Source organism: Desmodus rotundus, chromosome 5, assembly GCF_022682495.2.
Source record: "Desmodus rotundus isolate HL8 chromosome 5, HLdesRot8A.1, whole genome shotgun sequence".
Classification (NCBI taxonomy): domain Eukaryota; kingdom Metazoa; phylum Chordata; class Mammalia; order Chiroptera; family Phyllostomidae; genus Desmodus; species Desmodus rotundus.
The window spans coordinates 139,022,036-139,039,375 of record NC_071391.1 but is presented as its reverse complement, the minus strand read 5'-3'; the positions used below and the strand labels follow the sequence as shown (position 1 = coordinate 139,039,375).

At 36.5% G+C, this 17,340-nt stretch overlaps 1 protein-coding gene across 4 annotated transcripts in view; it reads right to left on the bottom strand.

Moving 5' to 3' along the window:
- Positions 1-17,340, bottom strand: part of AFTPH (aftiphilin) — a 62,750-nt gene that overhangs the window by 35,483 nt on the left and 9,927 nt on the right. For all 4 annotated transcript variants that reach the window (XM_024552721.4, XM_024552723.4, XM_045189378.3 and 1 more), the window contains one exon: positions 64-2,018. In XM_024552721.4, coding sequence (XP_024408489.2) covers positions 64-1,986 — 1,923 coding nt within the window. In that variant the 5' untranslated portion in view covers positions 1,987-2,018. The remainder of the gene's footprint in view (positions 1-63; positions 2,019-17,340) is intronic.

Here is a 17,340-nt window from a genome sequence, read left to right as displayed (position 1 = left end):
GAAAAGTTAAATTAGAAGCCTCCACAGCATATGTCATATAAAATAGAGAAAATGAGTAAATACCTGAACTGAAGTGGCTGTTTCCTGTAAATGGCCACCAGCAACTGCTCCTTGGGAAGCTGTTAAAGGGACACTGTGAGTTTTGGAGGTTTCCACAGCGTAAGTCTTTTCATCTGTCCTATGTGACTGCCAGGCTTCCTTTCGATGATGAGATTCCGCAACATGCTGGTCTCCAAAAGCAGCCCAAGAGCAACTATCTTTCTGTCCATCCTCAAAAGCATTCCAATCTACAACTTGGCTAGGACCAGCTGAACTGAAGTCTGCAAAATCATCAGAGTCTTGAAAAGCACTGCAGTTATCTTGACTATTTGGCACAGAATCAAAATTTCCAAAATCACCTTCTTGCCCAATGTTTAGTTTTGAAACAGGTTCCATTCCTGCAGGCTTTCTTGCCAACTTACATTCCTCTGAAAAACTATCAGAATTCTGTCTCCGGTCTGCCTCGGTAACTATAATCTCCTCTTGGCAAGAAACAGCATTTGTGTCCCCAAATTCTCCAAAGTCATCACTTGGTTCACTAAAATGTGGAAAGTGCTCAGAGGACTCTTCAAAAGTGACATCACTCATTGAGTCTTGAGTACCAGTAACAAAAGGTGGAGTTGTGCCACTGGCGGTGCCAAAGTCACCAAAATCCTCCTCATTGGTATCTTTGCAAGTCACAAAGTCGTCGTTACTATCACCATTTTTTACACTGGTAGAATCATCCAAAGTGTTTTCTTCTGTAGGATCAATGCTGGGGCTTTGGGAATCAGTAAACTTCCTACTTTCTTCTTCGGAAGAACTAACTTTATCTTTAGCATCCAAAGTTTTAATAGAATCCATGCATACATCACTACATTTAGAAGTAAATAAATCAGGTTTTTCCTCAGTTTTACATTTTTCTCTCCTACTGGCTTCTGAATTATCAGCTGAGTCTACCAAACTCCAAGCATTTGATTGAATACTTGAATTTAAAAATTCATCCTGCGGCAATGTTGGAAGGCCTTGTTTTTTAGTACTGACACCTCCATTACTCTTCATGCTTGTTTCTGAAATGCAAACCTGATCCTCTCCCTCAATGTCTCCTTTATCATCAAAACTTCTACCCAAAGACACTTCTTTTACAGAATTCAGTTCATTGACTCTATTAATTTTATTGTTTTCCTGAATGGTCAGTGCTTCTCTATCATTTAAAACTGCACATCCTATTTCTTCTACTTGTATCCTTTCCTTTTTGGAAAATGTGGCAAAATCTGCAAATTCCTCAGCAGGACTATGTGCACCATCTAAATTATACTCAGTACTATGAGTGCTAAGAGGCTTTCTTCCTTTTGAATCCGCTACATTGTCCAGGTCATCTGTTCCCTGAGGATTTACAGTTTCCAATACTGCAAACCCATTTGTTAGAATCTCCAGACAAGGAGGCTTTTCACCATTGCAGCTCTCTAACTGCTTGTTTTGATGAAGATTCATATCAGTTCTAAAATCTCCTGGAGAGAAACTTTCAGGTGACCCAACATTCTGTCTCTGCTCTGTTATTTCATTTAAATTTCCTGGACTTTCTATGCCATCATTGGAAGTATCTAAAGTTTTAGATGGAATTACTTCTTTGCTGGTGGTAGAGAGTAAAACATTAGACTGTCCTTTCACAGGAGAAGAAAGTTCAGCAGTGATGTCTTTATCATTACCATTTTTAATGGACTTAAAGCTTGTAAGGCTATCCACATTTTCTGAGAAATCATGAATTGGCATAAAATGGTTTGAAGATAGAAACTCTTCCTTGGGACGAGTATAATCTGGTGTATCAAAATCAACAAATCCTACACCAGAAGGGCTAACTTCTGAAAACCCACCAAATTCCCCAAATTCATCCTCATCTTCATCCTCAGCTCCATTGTCTAGTGGTGGTGGGGATGAAGAGTACATTCGAATGATGTCTGGCTCCATTGTTCAGCTGCTTTCAAACAATTAATTTACACCTGAAAAAGAGAGAGATTTTTGGAGGATAGATTGCATATAACAAGATCTTCAAAATTCTCTACGTTACTTCAAAACAATGCAAATTTACAATGCTCTGTTTTGTATCTTTTAAACTATTTTCCTCCTAGGCGAGATTACTTTTCACAGGTATAACAATATGCCCAAAATTGTTCCCTCTTCTAGTGTATGTTTCCAAGGGCATTCATAGTGTATTATTAAATTTGGAGATTCCAGAAAATTTCAAGTAACACTTACAAAAATATATCTACAAAATTCTCTTTTGGGGCACTTCTTTCTCTCTTAGGTCCTCTTTCCAGTTCACTCAGGGCTTACCTTAAGAGTTCGTACGAGTTCTTTATAAATAAAAGACATGAAGCCCTTGCTGGTGTGGCTCAGGGCACATGCTTGGGTTGCAGGGCAGGTCCCCACCTGGGGGGCATATGAGAGGCAACGTATTGAAGTATCATTTGCACATTGATGTTTCTCTCCCTCTCTTTCTCCCTCTCTTTCCCTCTAAAAGTAAATAAATAAAATCATTTAAAGAAAAAGACATAAAATTTTTATTGCTAATAATAGCTACAAATATTTTCCTCACTTTGCTTTTCAATGTTTATTTCTGACTCAGGTTGACTGTGGTCTTGTTTGTTTGAACAGACTTTCTGTTTTTGGTTCATAGCAAAAGAACAGAAGGTACAGAGATTTCCCATATGCATAGCCTCCTCTATTATGAATATCTTCCACCAGAGAGGTGTATTTGTTACAACTGATGAACCTACATCAATGCATGATTATTACCCGAAGTTCACAGTTTATATTAGGGTTCACTCTTAGTGTGTATTCCTTGGGTTTGGATGACTGTATAAAGACATGTGGCCACCATTTTATTTTCGTAGAGTAATTTCACTGCCCTAAAAGTCCTGAGTGTTCATCCCTCCTCTCCTCTGCCCCTGGCAACCACTGATCTTTTTACTGTCTGTATAGTTTTGCCTTTTCCAGAATGTCATATGGATGGAAACATACAGTACATATGTAGCCTGTACATACTGTATGGTTGGCTTCTTTCACTTACTAATAGGCATCTAAGGTTCCTCCATGTTTTTTCATGGCATGATAGCTCATTTCTTTTTAGCACTGAATAATATTTCATTGTCTGCATGTACCATAGTTTATTTTTTATAATTTTCAATTTTGAAATCATTTAAAATGCAGAAGAAGTTGAAAGTTATTGTATATATTCCACTTAGTTTCCCCCCAATAATATGGTAATGATAGTATGCGATTAAACCAGGAAACTGACATCAGTACACTATTAACTCTGCTCGAAACCCTGTTTACATTTCACCAATTTTTTTTCTTTGTGTGTAGTTCTAGGACATTTATCACATGTATACATTAGATTTGAGTAACCATCACTACAATTTGGATAAGAACTGTTGCAAAAATACTTTAATAATATTCATCAATATAAAGTCCTTCATGTTTCCCCTTAATAGTCACATCCTTCCCTAAATCCTAACTCTTGGCAACCACTGATTGGTTCTCTATCACTGTAGTTTTGCCACTTCAAGAGTGTTATATAAATGGAATCATACAACATGTAACCCTTTGAAATTGTCTTCCTCCACTCAGCTTAATGCCCTTGCCATGTCGTTGCATGTATCAATAGTTCATTCCTGAACTTCCAGCCAAGATGGAGGCGTAGGTAGATACACCTGCCACCTCGCACAATCAAAAGGGCAACAACAAATTTAAAAACAAAAAAAAACAGAACTGCCAGAAAAATCGAACTGTATGGAAGTCTGACAACCAAGAAGTTAAAGAAGAAACATTCATCCAGACCAGTAGGAGGGGCAGAGATGGGCAGCCAGGACAGAGAGGACTTGTGACAAGGAGGCAGCAGGAGGAGCCGGTGGTCCCACATTTACATGCAGATAAACTGGGAGGAACAACTGTGGAGTGAGACAGACTGCACAACCCAGGGTTCCAGTGTGGGGAAATAAAGCCTCAAAACTTTTGACTAAAAAAACCTGTGGGGGTTGCAGTGGTGAGAGAAATTCTCAGCCTCACAAGAGAGTTCACTGGAGAGACACACAGGGTCCTAGAACATACACAAACCCACCTACCCAGGAATCAGCACCAGAAGGGCCCAACTGCTTGTGGGTGGTGGGGGAGATGACTGAAAGCCTGCCGAAAGCCAAGAGAGTAGCACTGTTCCCTCTCGGATCTGACCCCCACATACAGTGCCACAAGACAGCAAACTGGGTTGCCCAACCCTGGCAAATACCTAAGGCTCCACCCCTTACTAAGTAACAGGCTTGCTGAGACACACACACACACACACACACACACACAAAGGCTCAAATGAAAGAACAGATCAAAGCTCTAGAAAAAATACAACTAAGAGATGAAGAAATAGCCAACCTATCAGATGCAGAGTTCAAAAAACTGGTAATCAGCATGCTCACAGAAATGGTTGAGTATGGTCACAAAATAGAGGAAAAAGTGAAGGCTATGCAAAGTGCAATAAAGGAAAATGTACAGGGAACCAATAGTGATGGGAAGGAAACTGGGACTCAAATCAACGGTTTGGAGCAGAAGGAAGAAAAAACCTTCGACCAGAACAGAATGAAGAAACAAGAATTCAAAAAAATGAGGAAAGGTTTAGGAAACTCCAGGACAACTTTAAGTGTTCTAACATCAGAATCATTGGGGTGCCAGAAGTAGAAGAGGAAGAACAAGAAATTGAAAACTTATTTGAAAAAATAATGAAGGAGAACTTCCCCAATCAGGCAAAAGAAATAGACTTCTAAGAAGTCCAGGGAGCTCAGAGAGTCCCAAAGAAGTTGGGCCCAAGGAAGCACACACCAAGGCACATCATAATTACATTATCCAAGATTAAAGAGAAGGAGAGAATCTTAAAAAAAGCAAGAGAAAAGGAGACAGTTACCTACAAAAAAAGTTCCCATAAGATAAGCAGCTGATTTCTCAAAAGAAACCTTACAGGCAAGAAGGAGCTGGAAAGAAGTATTCCAAGTCATGAAAGGCAAGGACCTACCTCCAAGATTACTCTACCCAGCAAAGCTTTCATTTAGAATAGAAGGGCAGATAAAGTGCTTCCTAGATAAGGTCAAGTTAAAGGAGTTCGACTGTAATAGCATAATCAATAAAATACATTAAAAAATAGTTCATTCCTTTTTATTGCTAAGTAGTATTCTATCGTATAGATGCACACAGTTTTATTTCTCCATTCTCTCCATGAAAGATACTTTGGTTGTTCCCCATATTTTATAATTACAAATAAAGCTGCTATGAACATGAATGTACAGACTGTTATGAGAGTATGAGTTTTCATTTCTCTAACATTAAGTGCCTAGGAGTATGAATGCTAGGATATAGTGTGTATGTTTAATTCTATAAAAAACTGCCAAACTATTTTCCCAAATTAATTTTTAAGGGTCAAACCAAATTGATCTTCTCATTTTCTTCATTTTTTGTTACCATATAAGCTTAAGATTTAAAAAATAGTATTACTTTTTTTTCCAACTTTTAGAGTGCACTTTTTGACATTTAATTTTTAACCATCTATAACTTATTTTAGTGTATGATCTAAAGCAAAGGTCTAAGTAAATTTTTTTCCTATACAGTCAAGCAATTATTATACTATCATTTATTTAATAATCCGTCCCATATCCTTTAGTTTATCATGTCTTTTTATAAACACATTTAATTCTTAAGTGGAATATACGTTTGGGTTATTCTGTTCCTCTGTACTAAACTGTCAAAAGTGCCACAGGCAGACTAACATTAAAAGGAAAGGGAGGATTAACCACCAAAGTCCTAGAATAAAATTAGCCCATAAACAATGAATGGCTACTTCCTGCAATTCACAGTTGCCAGTCAGATATATGAGGGAAATGTTTACTATAAAATTCAACCAGTTTTGCAAGCTAAAAAATATCACTTTCTTCTAGCTCTCAGGATAAAATTTCATATGATCTTACAGTTTTACAGAGAAGGTACCTTAGAAGCCATGTTAATTTAATTTGGAGATAAGGAAAATGGGGCCAACTGATGATCGACTTTCCCAAAGGTCATATAGCTGGTTAGTAGAGAATGGCTTCAAAATTCTGAAAAGGATCTCTGAGGTCAATGACTGGTCAGTCACTGAGAGTTACTTGAAAGAAATGAGCAGTCATGAGAAATCATCCCCACCCAGCTCCTGCAACCACTATTTTACTGTCTCTATAAACCTGACTACTGTGGGTACTTCATATAAGTGGAATCATACAGTATCAGTTCTTTTGTGACTGGCTTTATTTTTCACTTACCATAATGTCCTCAAAGTTCATGCATGTTGCAGTAAATGTCTAAATTTCACCCTTTTAAAGGCTGAATATTATTTTCATTGTATGTATATAAACTATTGTCTGTTGACGGATAGTTGGGTTGCTTCCACTTTTGGCTATTGTGAATGCTGCTGCTATGAACATGGGTGTACAACATGCCTTATTTTTTTAACTTTTTATTTTGAAATAATGATAGACTAACAAAGTTGCAAAAAATAGTACAGTCCTGCAAAAAATAGTATAGAGCTATATAACTCTAGTAAAATAGCAAAACAGGAAACTGACCTTGTTGGTACATTACTGTTAACTAGACTATTGAGCTTACTCAGTTTTGTCATTCACAACAAAACATTGCAACCCTTTGTGTTGGTGCGCAGTTCTGGTCAATTTATCCGGTGTACGGATGTGTCTAACTACCACCATTATTAAGATATAGAACTACCCCTATTCCCCCACCCCATCCCTGTCCCTGGGCAACCACTAATTTGTTCTCTATCTCCATAGTTTTGTCACTTCAAGAGTGTTATATAAATAGAATCTTATAGTATGTAACCTTATGAGGTTAACTTTTTCTACTTAGTGTAATTCCCTTAAGGTCCATCCTGGTTGCTGCATGTATCAAAAGATCAATCATTTTTACTGTTGAACAGTACTCCACTATACAAATATACATTTGTCCAACCATTCACCAACTGAAAAACATATGGGTTATTTCCAGTGTTTTATTATTATAAATAGTATGTTTACTACATAAATAATATACACACTAATGTATGTTTAACTAGTATACATAATAAAGATGCTAAGAGCATTTATGTACAAGTTTTTGTGTGAACATAAGTTCTCATTTTTCTGGGATAAACTGCTCAAGAATGTGATTACTGGGCCCTATGGTAGGTACATGTTTAGTTTTGTTAAAAAACAACCAAAAAAAAACACAAAAAATGCTTAAGTATTTTCCAGAGTGCTGTACCATTTTACATTCCCATAATACTTTGTTTTTGAAGAACCACCTGTGATATTTGTTTTTAGTAAAATCTATTCATGGTTAAGCTATTCCTTTTTCTAAAACTTTTGTTTAAAAAATTTTTTTACTGATTTAAGGCCTATTTCAAACTTGGATATTAAGGCAAATACCAAGATCTGTATAAGGGACTTTGGAACCAAACCAATGACTCAGAGAGTAGTTTTTCTTCTTGTCACACCTTGGCAAAGCACGCTGTTTTTCCTTCTAGATGCAAAAGGTACTATCAGCTTCCCAGACTACTATCATTTCCATATTTCTCCAATCTGTGTCACCTATTGATAGAAGAAGTTAGGTGCACATTCCCCTTCAGCAGGTCTTGGCTCTGGCCCGACGTACCCTTCAGAAACCTGTGACAGTGTCACTCCCGAGGTGCAGCCAAGAATGCCAGACATTCGGTGTGAAGGAAGCCCAAAACATTCCAGAAGATTCTTCTGTATCCAGGCCAATTCAGTAATATTTGGTAACTGAAGTATTATTTATTGTTAGCTGAAGTATTATTTGTATAGTGAATTTACCTATTAAGCTTTACTTAGACAAATCCACTTTTTACATAGAAAACATGGACTTTATATGGTTAGTCCTACTTAACAGAAAAGAGAAAAAGAGACAGATGAGCAATTTACTGTGCCTGGCACATAACAAACTCAATAAATGTTTCTTCGTCCTTCTTAATGGGCTATTTACTCCATACCACAAGGAGTCCTAATCAGTGGTCCAATTTCTTTATACCCTGAACAAGTACACTTATATGCATGCACAGGGAGGGATGTGTGTTAATCTTGCTATTTTTATTTCTGCTTATTCCAAAACCTATTAGAGGGGAGTAAACAAGTAATAGGGGTATCCAGAAAGATTCAAGTCACAGTATATATACACAAGTAGTAGACATGAGGCTCTCATGATTGAGGAGTAAATGGGTTATCTTAAAGGTAGTTAAAACATGAAGACAGAGAATTTGGGGAGACTACCTGTACTTTGGAGATTTGTCCATAGGAAATCTACGGGACAACATACCCTTTTCAACAAATGGTGCTAGATCAATTGGGTATCTTCACAAGTAAACAAGAAATATTTGATTCTACCTAACATCTTACACAGAAACAGCTCCAAATGGATTGTAGGCCTAAATGTGAAGAGTAAAATAACCTTTTAGGAGATTTCAGAGATTATTTTTCATGACCTGACCTTAGGGAAGGCAAGATATTTTAAACAAGACCCAGAAAGCAGTAATCATAAGAGAAATAATTGATAAATTGGACTTCACTAAAATAAAAAAACTTATGTTCATCAAAAGAACAGCACTGAGAGTGAAAAGACAAGCACTGCCTGGGAGAAGACATTTGTAATACATGTAACTGTCAAAGAACTCATATCCAGAATATGTAAAGAATTCCTACAAATCAATGAGACAACCCAATTTAAAAAATGGCCAAAATATTTGAACAGGAATTTCACAAGAGTATATCCAAAGGCCAATAAGCATATGAAAAGTTATCAAAGAAATACACATTAAAACCACAATAAGATACCACCACACATCCATCAAAATGGCTAAAATTAAAGCAAAACAATTTTAACCATAGCTACTGATGGCAAAGAGCAACTGGGATTCTCACGTTTTAATGGTGGGAGTGTAAACTGGTATACTCACTTGGAGAACTGTTTGAAAGTATCTACTGAAACTACCAGGTATATACCCCAAGAGGTGAGGACATATATGCACTGAGAGACATGTAAGTCTGTTCATGACAACTTCATTCTTACCTGAAAATAATCTAAATACCCATCAACAGGAGAATGGTTAAAGTAAACCACGATATACATATTCAGTAAGATACATGGCAGTAAAATGAATTATTACTACAGGCAATGATATGGATGACTATCACAGACAATAATGTATGAAAAAAGCCATTCACTAAACATACGGTATAATCCCATTTCTATGAAGTTCAAAATAGGCAAAACTAATCTGTGGTGGTAATTCAGAATAGTGTTACTTACGGGGGTTGAATACTGACTAGAAGGGGACAAAGAAGAGCCTGCTGGATGCAAATATTATATCTTTTTTTTTTGCTAATATTATATCTTGATCTGGGTAGTAGTTACACACAGGCACAAATATTTGTAAAATTTCATCCCATTATACACTTAAAAGATTTGTGTGTTTTGCTGTATGTACGGTTATGTATCAATAAAAAACAAAAACTACTTCTTAGAAAAATCAACATCCTTAGATTAACAGCAACTACATTACAAATAAATGTGGATATATGACCACAGTTACACACACACTGTTCTACTTTTTAAAAACTTTACTTATTTATATCTCGCCTTATTCTGAGATTTAAGGCAATACGAGGTCTGTCCAGAAAGTATCCAGCTATGTAATACAAAAAATCGAGACATTTATTGAAAAGGATACAAGACACAAGAAATATTGTACATAGGACAATGATGCCTCAGTCCCCTTCAAAGTAGGCACCCTCGACACCTCACTCAGTTCTCCCAATTGCCATCAGCTGCACCCTCGTATCTTCCTGAATCTCATCGATGGTCTGAAATCTCTTCCTTTTCAAAAGTGATTTTAGTTTTGGGAAAAGCCAGAAGTTGCAGGGTGCCAAATCTGGGCTGTAGGGGGACTGAGTCGCCTGGGTGATTTGATGTTTTGCCAAAAAACTGCACATGATATACAAGAGGCTCGTTGTTGGGATAAAGCTGCAAATCACCAATAGCCCATAGCTGTAGCCTTCCGAATCATCTGAATAGTTTCCATGGAGGAATGTTCAAACTTAATGCAAAATTTGATGCAGATTTGTTGCTCTACTAACTCAGTAATTTTGAATATGACAGCCACACAGTACACATGCTCACTCAACAGCCTCTACTGTCCCCACTGACTAGTACAGTGACGTCATCATTGTTCACACATGCGCATTTCAGCCCACTCTCCTTGGCTGCTGGGTTACATCAATGTTGTGCAAACCATTCTCATTATATTAACAATGGCTGGACTTTGTCCAGACAGACCTTGTGTAGGTATGTCTCAAATGGCAGGCAGCATGTTATGGGGGAAAGATCTTGGACTTGGAGTAAAATGGATCCTAGGTTCAGATTCCAGTTTCCTCATTTACTAACTAAGAGTTTGCCTTCTCTGAGCTTCAGTTTCTTGTCTATAAAAAGGGGCTAGCAATTCCTACCTTTAAATGCTGTTGTGAGAATTATAGAAAACAGACCTTCAGTACATGGTACGTTCTGTAACACACTTTAACTTTCACCAAGTCTGTGGCTCAAATCATAATCTATCCTTAACAAAATCTGAGCCCATGTTTGCTTAGTTGGCACAAACATTCACATGACTTTGCAAGTACTTTAAAAGGTCACTGAGAGAGCAAGTCATTTAAGAAAAATACTAACCATACTAAAGATACATGAAGTTGACTTTACTGCTAATTTCTATAACCAAACCCTAGAAAATAGGAAACAATGCCTAAGGTTAAAAGACCAAGACCACAACATCTGAACCAACTCCAGGGACCAGTCGGTTAAAAGATGGAAGTTTTGAAGTGGAATAGGATAATGCAACACAGAAGTTGTTACCAGTACCTTCAAGTAAACTGACTGTAGGTATTATACAGATAAAGGAAAGACCACAAGAATAAAGATTTCTAAAAAGGTGCCTTTTTGGGGATGGAAAGGATTCTACATATTTCTCTAAGGCACAGAGGAAAGCCCTCTAGGAGTCCCCCAGAATCAAACACTGAATAAAGAGTTACTTATAGACAAGCTAAAAACTCACCACAGAAACTCCCATTTTTTTTACAGGGCACCAGCAGCATCCATATGTACATCAAATTTCAAGGCCAGATAAGCACACCTACATCATGCAATCCAGCTTTACCGAGGACCCTCCACTTCAAATTTATTTTTATGGGGACTGGGATGGGGAATGAGTGGGCGTGGAGAACCCAAGAAGGAAGGGTGATGTAAGAAAAAGTGAAAGACAAATAATTGTATCTGAAGTTATGCTACTGATATAAATACAGATTATAATAGCAAAGTTTACTTAAAGGATCACAAAAAAAATCACTACCTTTCTACCACAATATGTCTGAGGTTTATAATTAGTCATCTGTTAAATCATTTGGTGAGTGAAGAAAAAAATCTGTATTTTATTTAGAAAAATTAAGTGAAAATGTTACATAAGCAATTAACAACACCAATTTGCACTACAAATGTTCCCTGTTATTACATAAGTTCACATGACTAAAATCTTCACTGTAATATCCTCATGGGAGTTTTAAGATACTATCAAATGTACTGTCAATGAATCTGCCCAGCCTACATTCCTGCTTAAGAATCATCTTGTATTATAGAGATGTACACCTGAAACCTATATAGTTTTATTAACCAACATCACCCCAATAAATTCAATAAGAACACATTTTTAAAAAGGTCATTTTGTCATAAAGAAACAGAAGAGTCCGTCTTCAGAGCCCTGTGAAGTTTTGGATTTTAGTTAACTTTTTGGTTTTCAATATACCTAGGGATAATTAAACCATAATGTCGAAAAAGTTTTCATGCCTCTAAAATTTGTATCTACAAAAAATGATCTTTTTTATTTTCTCTTTTTAAGTGCTTTGTCCTCAGCATATTAGCTCAATTGGTGGCTGACAAAACAGGGAGAAGCCCTAAAATAGATGCCTTTTAGTAAAGAATTGAGAAAGGTTTTGTTTGTGATCAGGACTACCATCCTCCCCCACTTCAACACAGGCTGCAAACTTTAAGTCTACTTAATAAAACTTCCACAATCCCAAAGCTACATATTTTTTAAGAGATCTCATAATTCCTTTGAATTGTCAATTCAAAAACAAAAACCAAAGCCATCAGAGATATCAATTGTATCAATATATCACTATGTCCTCAACTGTATAATATGCAGTATTATTTAAAACATCTGTTTAAAAATAGCATATTCCATGTGTTTTCATTCTTTGCTTACACCAGTATCGAGTCAATATACACTCAGCACTCACTGTGTGTGGATACCTTGTGAAAACCATTCATTAATTACCTCATTTAGTCGTCACACTATACTATGAGATAGGACCCACTATCATTATTCTACAGATGAAGAAATAAAAGCTTAAAAAGGTTACATAATCCCTATATAATATAACTAGTAAGTGGTGAATCAGTCACAAGCTAATGAAGTATCTGAAAAATGTCTTACTGCATTACCTCCTGATATAATTACAGCAAATGTTGGAACTGGTCTTTTCTAAAAGATTACTGACTTGTTCAGAAAAAGGTTTTTAACACTTCCAAAAAACTTGAAGGAGGAAAAAAGGTGCTTACCAGCTAAGATGAAGAAAGTATAAACAACAAAAATGCTAAGAAGTGAATCTCGTTTCAATATTAATGTACACATTAGTAAAAATGTAGTAAACAATGAAAATAAACAGCAAAGTATCTTTATACCTATACTGATCAGCCTCAAAAGGCCAGACTGCCAAGAATGACAACCAAAGTTTTTGTCTTCCTGGTTTTGATGTCAATAAGGATCATTCACAAAAGTACAAATATCACATACATGTAAATGACAACATGATCAGTAACACACATTCATTCTTCAATGAATGTTGCTAAACAGCAATGAGTTATCATTTTACAGAAGCTAGTTTTAAAAAATTCCTAAGAGCTTTTCTTTTATTGCATATTTTAGCTTTTTATGCAAATCCATAAGCCGTTTTACTTGTTTGCATAGCTTCACAGTAAAAATTAAACAAGATAAAAACATTAGAAATTGTTTTACCTTAAGTTGTCATATCAACTGCCCATGCTTGAGAGTTTACTAGCTATTTTTTCCTCAAAGGCACTTCTAATTGAAATTGAATAAATCACACTGGATAACTGCTGATAACAAAGGCAACAGAACAGAAGCAGCAATAAGGATAGATGCATTAGCTCTTAGAAAATAGCCCCCGTACCCCTCGCCCCCAGTACTACTCTCTGCTCTTATTGTATTATTGCAGAATGAATTGCTACTCTAATTTCCACCGTAACATTCCCAAAACTTTACAATCTAAAAGCAGGAACTACTTCAATTTCATGACCCTTCACTAAAATCTACTTCCACAGTATGGTTTAGAGTTAACCTCTGGACATTCAGTTTATTTTCTCAATTGCTTGCTCAGGGGTTTCTTTCAATTTCTTCATTACTGATGCCTTCTCATCAGACTATAAATGTTCAAGACTCAACCATCCTCAGACAAATCAGATCAAAACAAAACCTCTTCCTTCCATGCCCTTCTAGCTCTCCTCCTCCTCCTCACCAACATTCTTGAAGGGCCCTGTCTGTTCACTATCTTTTTTCCTAACCTCCCACTTACTCCTCAACCCAGCACAATCTGGCTTCCACTGTACCACTTCACTGAAACTGCTCTTACAAGAGTTACTTTAGTTGAGCTCAAAAGACTGGAAATGTTGTGCAGACATAGGCCTCTGTTGTTGAACTTGCATCCTCAGGGCCTGGCTCATAGTAGGAACTGAATATATTACTGTATTATTGTTCTTGCTGGGGCATTATTCCACTGGTTACTCTTGAACTGTCTCCTCCTCCTCCACCGGCTCCCGCCCTCCTCCCCTCACTATATTTCTACAACCCTAGCTCTGGTCTCCTAGTGCTCCACCAAAAAAGATAGGAAATATTTAAATTTAGTCTGAGGGAGGCTGGCCTGAAATGTGACGCATATGAAAGCAAGTCCAATCATTTGTTGCAATGTGTCTGAAGAAAGAATATATTGAGAGGGGTAGCACTCACATGCAAGCCAGGAAAAAAAAAAACAGCTTAAGAACAAAAATTTATTCACGTATTTCTAATATACCAGGTAACATGAGTACCTTGCTTTGGCATGATGCAGTTTCTCAGCGTAAGTAGAGGTGTCAGCTGGTGTCACCAGAGTGTGATGCTACTCTGGATAGTCCATCTAATTTCCCTTGCTCTTATTCTATGCTTCCAGCAACTTCCTTTAGTACTTCATGTAAATTCTCCCACAGGTTTTGCAATCAGCCAACATGATTAGCTGGCATGCTTTGAAAGAAATTTCTTGCTGTAAAGTTTTAACTTAGTATTCTGATCAAGACCGATGAGTTAAACCTCAAGATCCCAGGGAATTTTGGAAAAAACAAAAACAAAAACAAAACAGGACAACCTACTTTATGGATGTTCTTAACTAAAAACACCACTCCAGTCTGCAACTAAAATATGTACACCTTGGCAGGCTCTTGGCAGGCTCTTGGCAGCTGCTCTTCCTCTGATGGTGCTACTCTCTACACTATAAACGCCTACCATGAGAGTAACTCACCTTTTAGAAAAGAAAACATCTACTTAAAGTTATAAAACTACAACCAAATGCAATGAGAATTCAATTATCTGGGCTAATGAGGAAGGAAGCACACAATGTCTTAGATAATCTAAAACGTATCAATGTGGCTTTAAAATATGACCCATGTAACAGCAGATTTATCTCATAAACTAGTATGTCTTTGCCAATTAGTTTTACTTTAATTTGTTTCTTGACCACCCACCAACTGAGAAAAAAAAAATGACCTAGAGACATGTGAGGCAACAGAAGGAAACCAGAATTGAACCAAGCTTAAAAACAGTCAATACATTATCCACACATAATTACATATAATGGCATTCTTGGGGCGAATTATCCTAAAACAAAAGGTTTGTATAGTTCAAAAATCAAATATAAACACATTCCAAAATAGTGCTCATGATTAGTATATACAGGTAAAACCAAAAGTGGGTCTACCTGTACCAGTAACTTCATGAAAACTATGAAAGGAATTCCCACGGCAAACAGATTTCTAGCTGGCTGACTTTTTAATGGTGTTATTGCTTGGTTTAAAGTTTTACTTTCTCCTGAGAGTAGAAAGGCTAACGGGTAAAAAGAAAACAGGTTATATTTATTACTTGCAATGCACCATTATACCTTTGGTTAGAAATTATTTGAGAACTAGCCTGTCCTATAAACAGAATTTTTTAAACTTTACCCCCATGATTATCCAACATATACATACGTGCATTTAAAAGAAAAAGTTTCACAAACTTTATCCTTACTCTCTAGGCACTCTTGATATCTGTAGTTCTATTTCATTTTCTCTTAAAAGCTAATTGTGACCCCCTAAATTGATTTTACAAAGCAGAAATAGGTCACAACCCAAAGTAAAAAGAAAAAGGGGGGACCTGATAAAAGGGACACTGATGAATTTCGAGAGAATGACAAACAACTAACAATTTACCCACAAATACTATTAGTATCACTGAGGTTGGGGAAAGGCGGTGGTTCCTTCCAGACAGGTGTTGCAAACAATGTCAGGTAAGTAATTAAAACAAAACAAAAAAGCTGGGACATTTGTCCATATATTTGACCTTTCAATTATGTAAGCAGTATAATTTTGGTGACTTAAACTTATGCAGTATTTCTACTTTGGTATTTTTTAAGTCATCAATTGACCAATGATCAGTTTTACAAGAATAGCCATTGCTTCAAGTTTTCTACAAGAAGAAAAAAAACTCAAAATATTTATGTAAAAATTCTTAGCACAGAAATTGTATTGGTCACATCAGTATGTCTATGACAACGACAAGAACTGTTTAATACATCAATTTTGTTCCAGGTTTGATCCATCTCACAATAATGCCATCCCTCTCTTTCCTCTGATCCACTTCGTCTAAATCCAATTGCTGCTTCCAGCACCAAAGAGGGGGAAACAGCTTCTTTTAGAACAAAGAACTCCACCTTGATCTGATGTTTCTGAAGAAAAAGTGCATTCATAAATTACATTATTTGAATGAAACAATTTGATAAAAGTGTACCTTTTCCCTTTAAAGAATTATGCATAAAAATAATAAATAGAAAAATAACATTTATTATTCAAATTCTACTACCCTCAATCTAGGAAGAAAGCCACTTCAAAGATAAGAATAAAGATACTATTGGTGGGAGTATATAGTTAATGCCAGGCAATTCAGTAATACATCAAAATTTTAATGCACATTCCTTTAACTAGGCAACTTCATCTCTAGAACATATCCTACAGATGTACTCACACAAGCATGAAAAGCTATTTCCACAAAATTATTAACTCCTGCATTGTTTGTTTTTTAAAAAGCAGTGGAAAACAACTTAAATATCTATCAATAAGGGATAGGGTAAATTAAAAGTTTAGTCATTAAAAAAAAAGGTAAAACTATATAACTAATAGGTAAAGGTGTCTAAAATACATTTTTAAGTGAAAAAAGCATTTCTAAGCATTTTATTCTCCTCCTACCTGTTAAATCTTTTCTCCTCCTTCAATGGATCTGCTTCTTCTGCTTGCTTACAAATGTCTGTGTTCCCCAGGTCTTGGCCTCGGCCTCCCAATGTTCTTACTCCTGAGAGATGTCACTCAGCTTTTGTTTTTATAGTCACATAATGCCCAAACCTCTATCTGTGGGCTGCCCAAACTCCAGATCTGCCCACCCAAATACCTTTTTGAATACCTTTACCCGAATGTCCCAAAGCCATCTCCCAAACTGAAGTTAACCTCCCTCAAAAAAACAAATCTAAACCACTTGTTTCTATACAGTATTCTGAATTTTAAGTTTAGAATCTATTACCCCTGACTGCTCCCTCTATCCTGTCCCCTTCCCAAATTAAACCAACTCTAAATTAAATCCTTAACATCTTTTGACTATATTTAACATCCCACGACCACTATCTTATTTCAGGGCCTCATTATTTTTGGCCAGGATTACTTCAATCCACTTGAAACTCCTTATCTTAGCCAAAACAGCTAAGATACTCCCTCTTTGCTCCAGCTGAACAAAAGTACCCCTTAGTTCCTCCTCTGGCACCATGTTACCTCCAAATTGTCACGTATGCCATTTTTTCT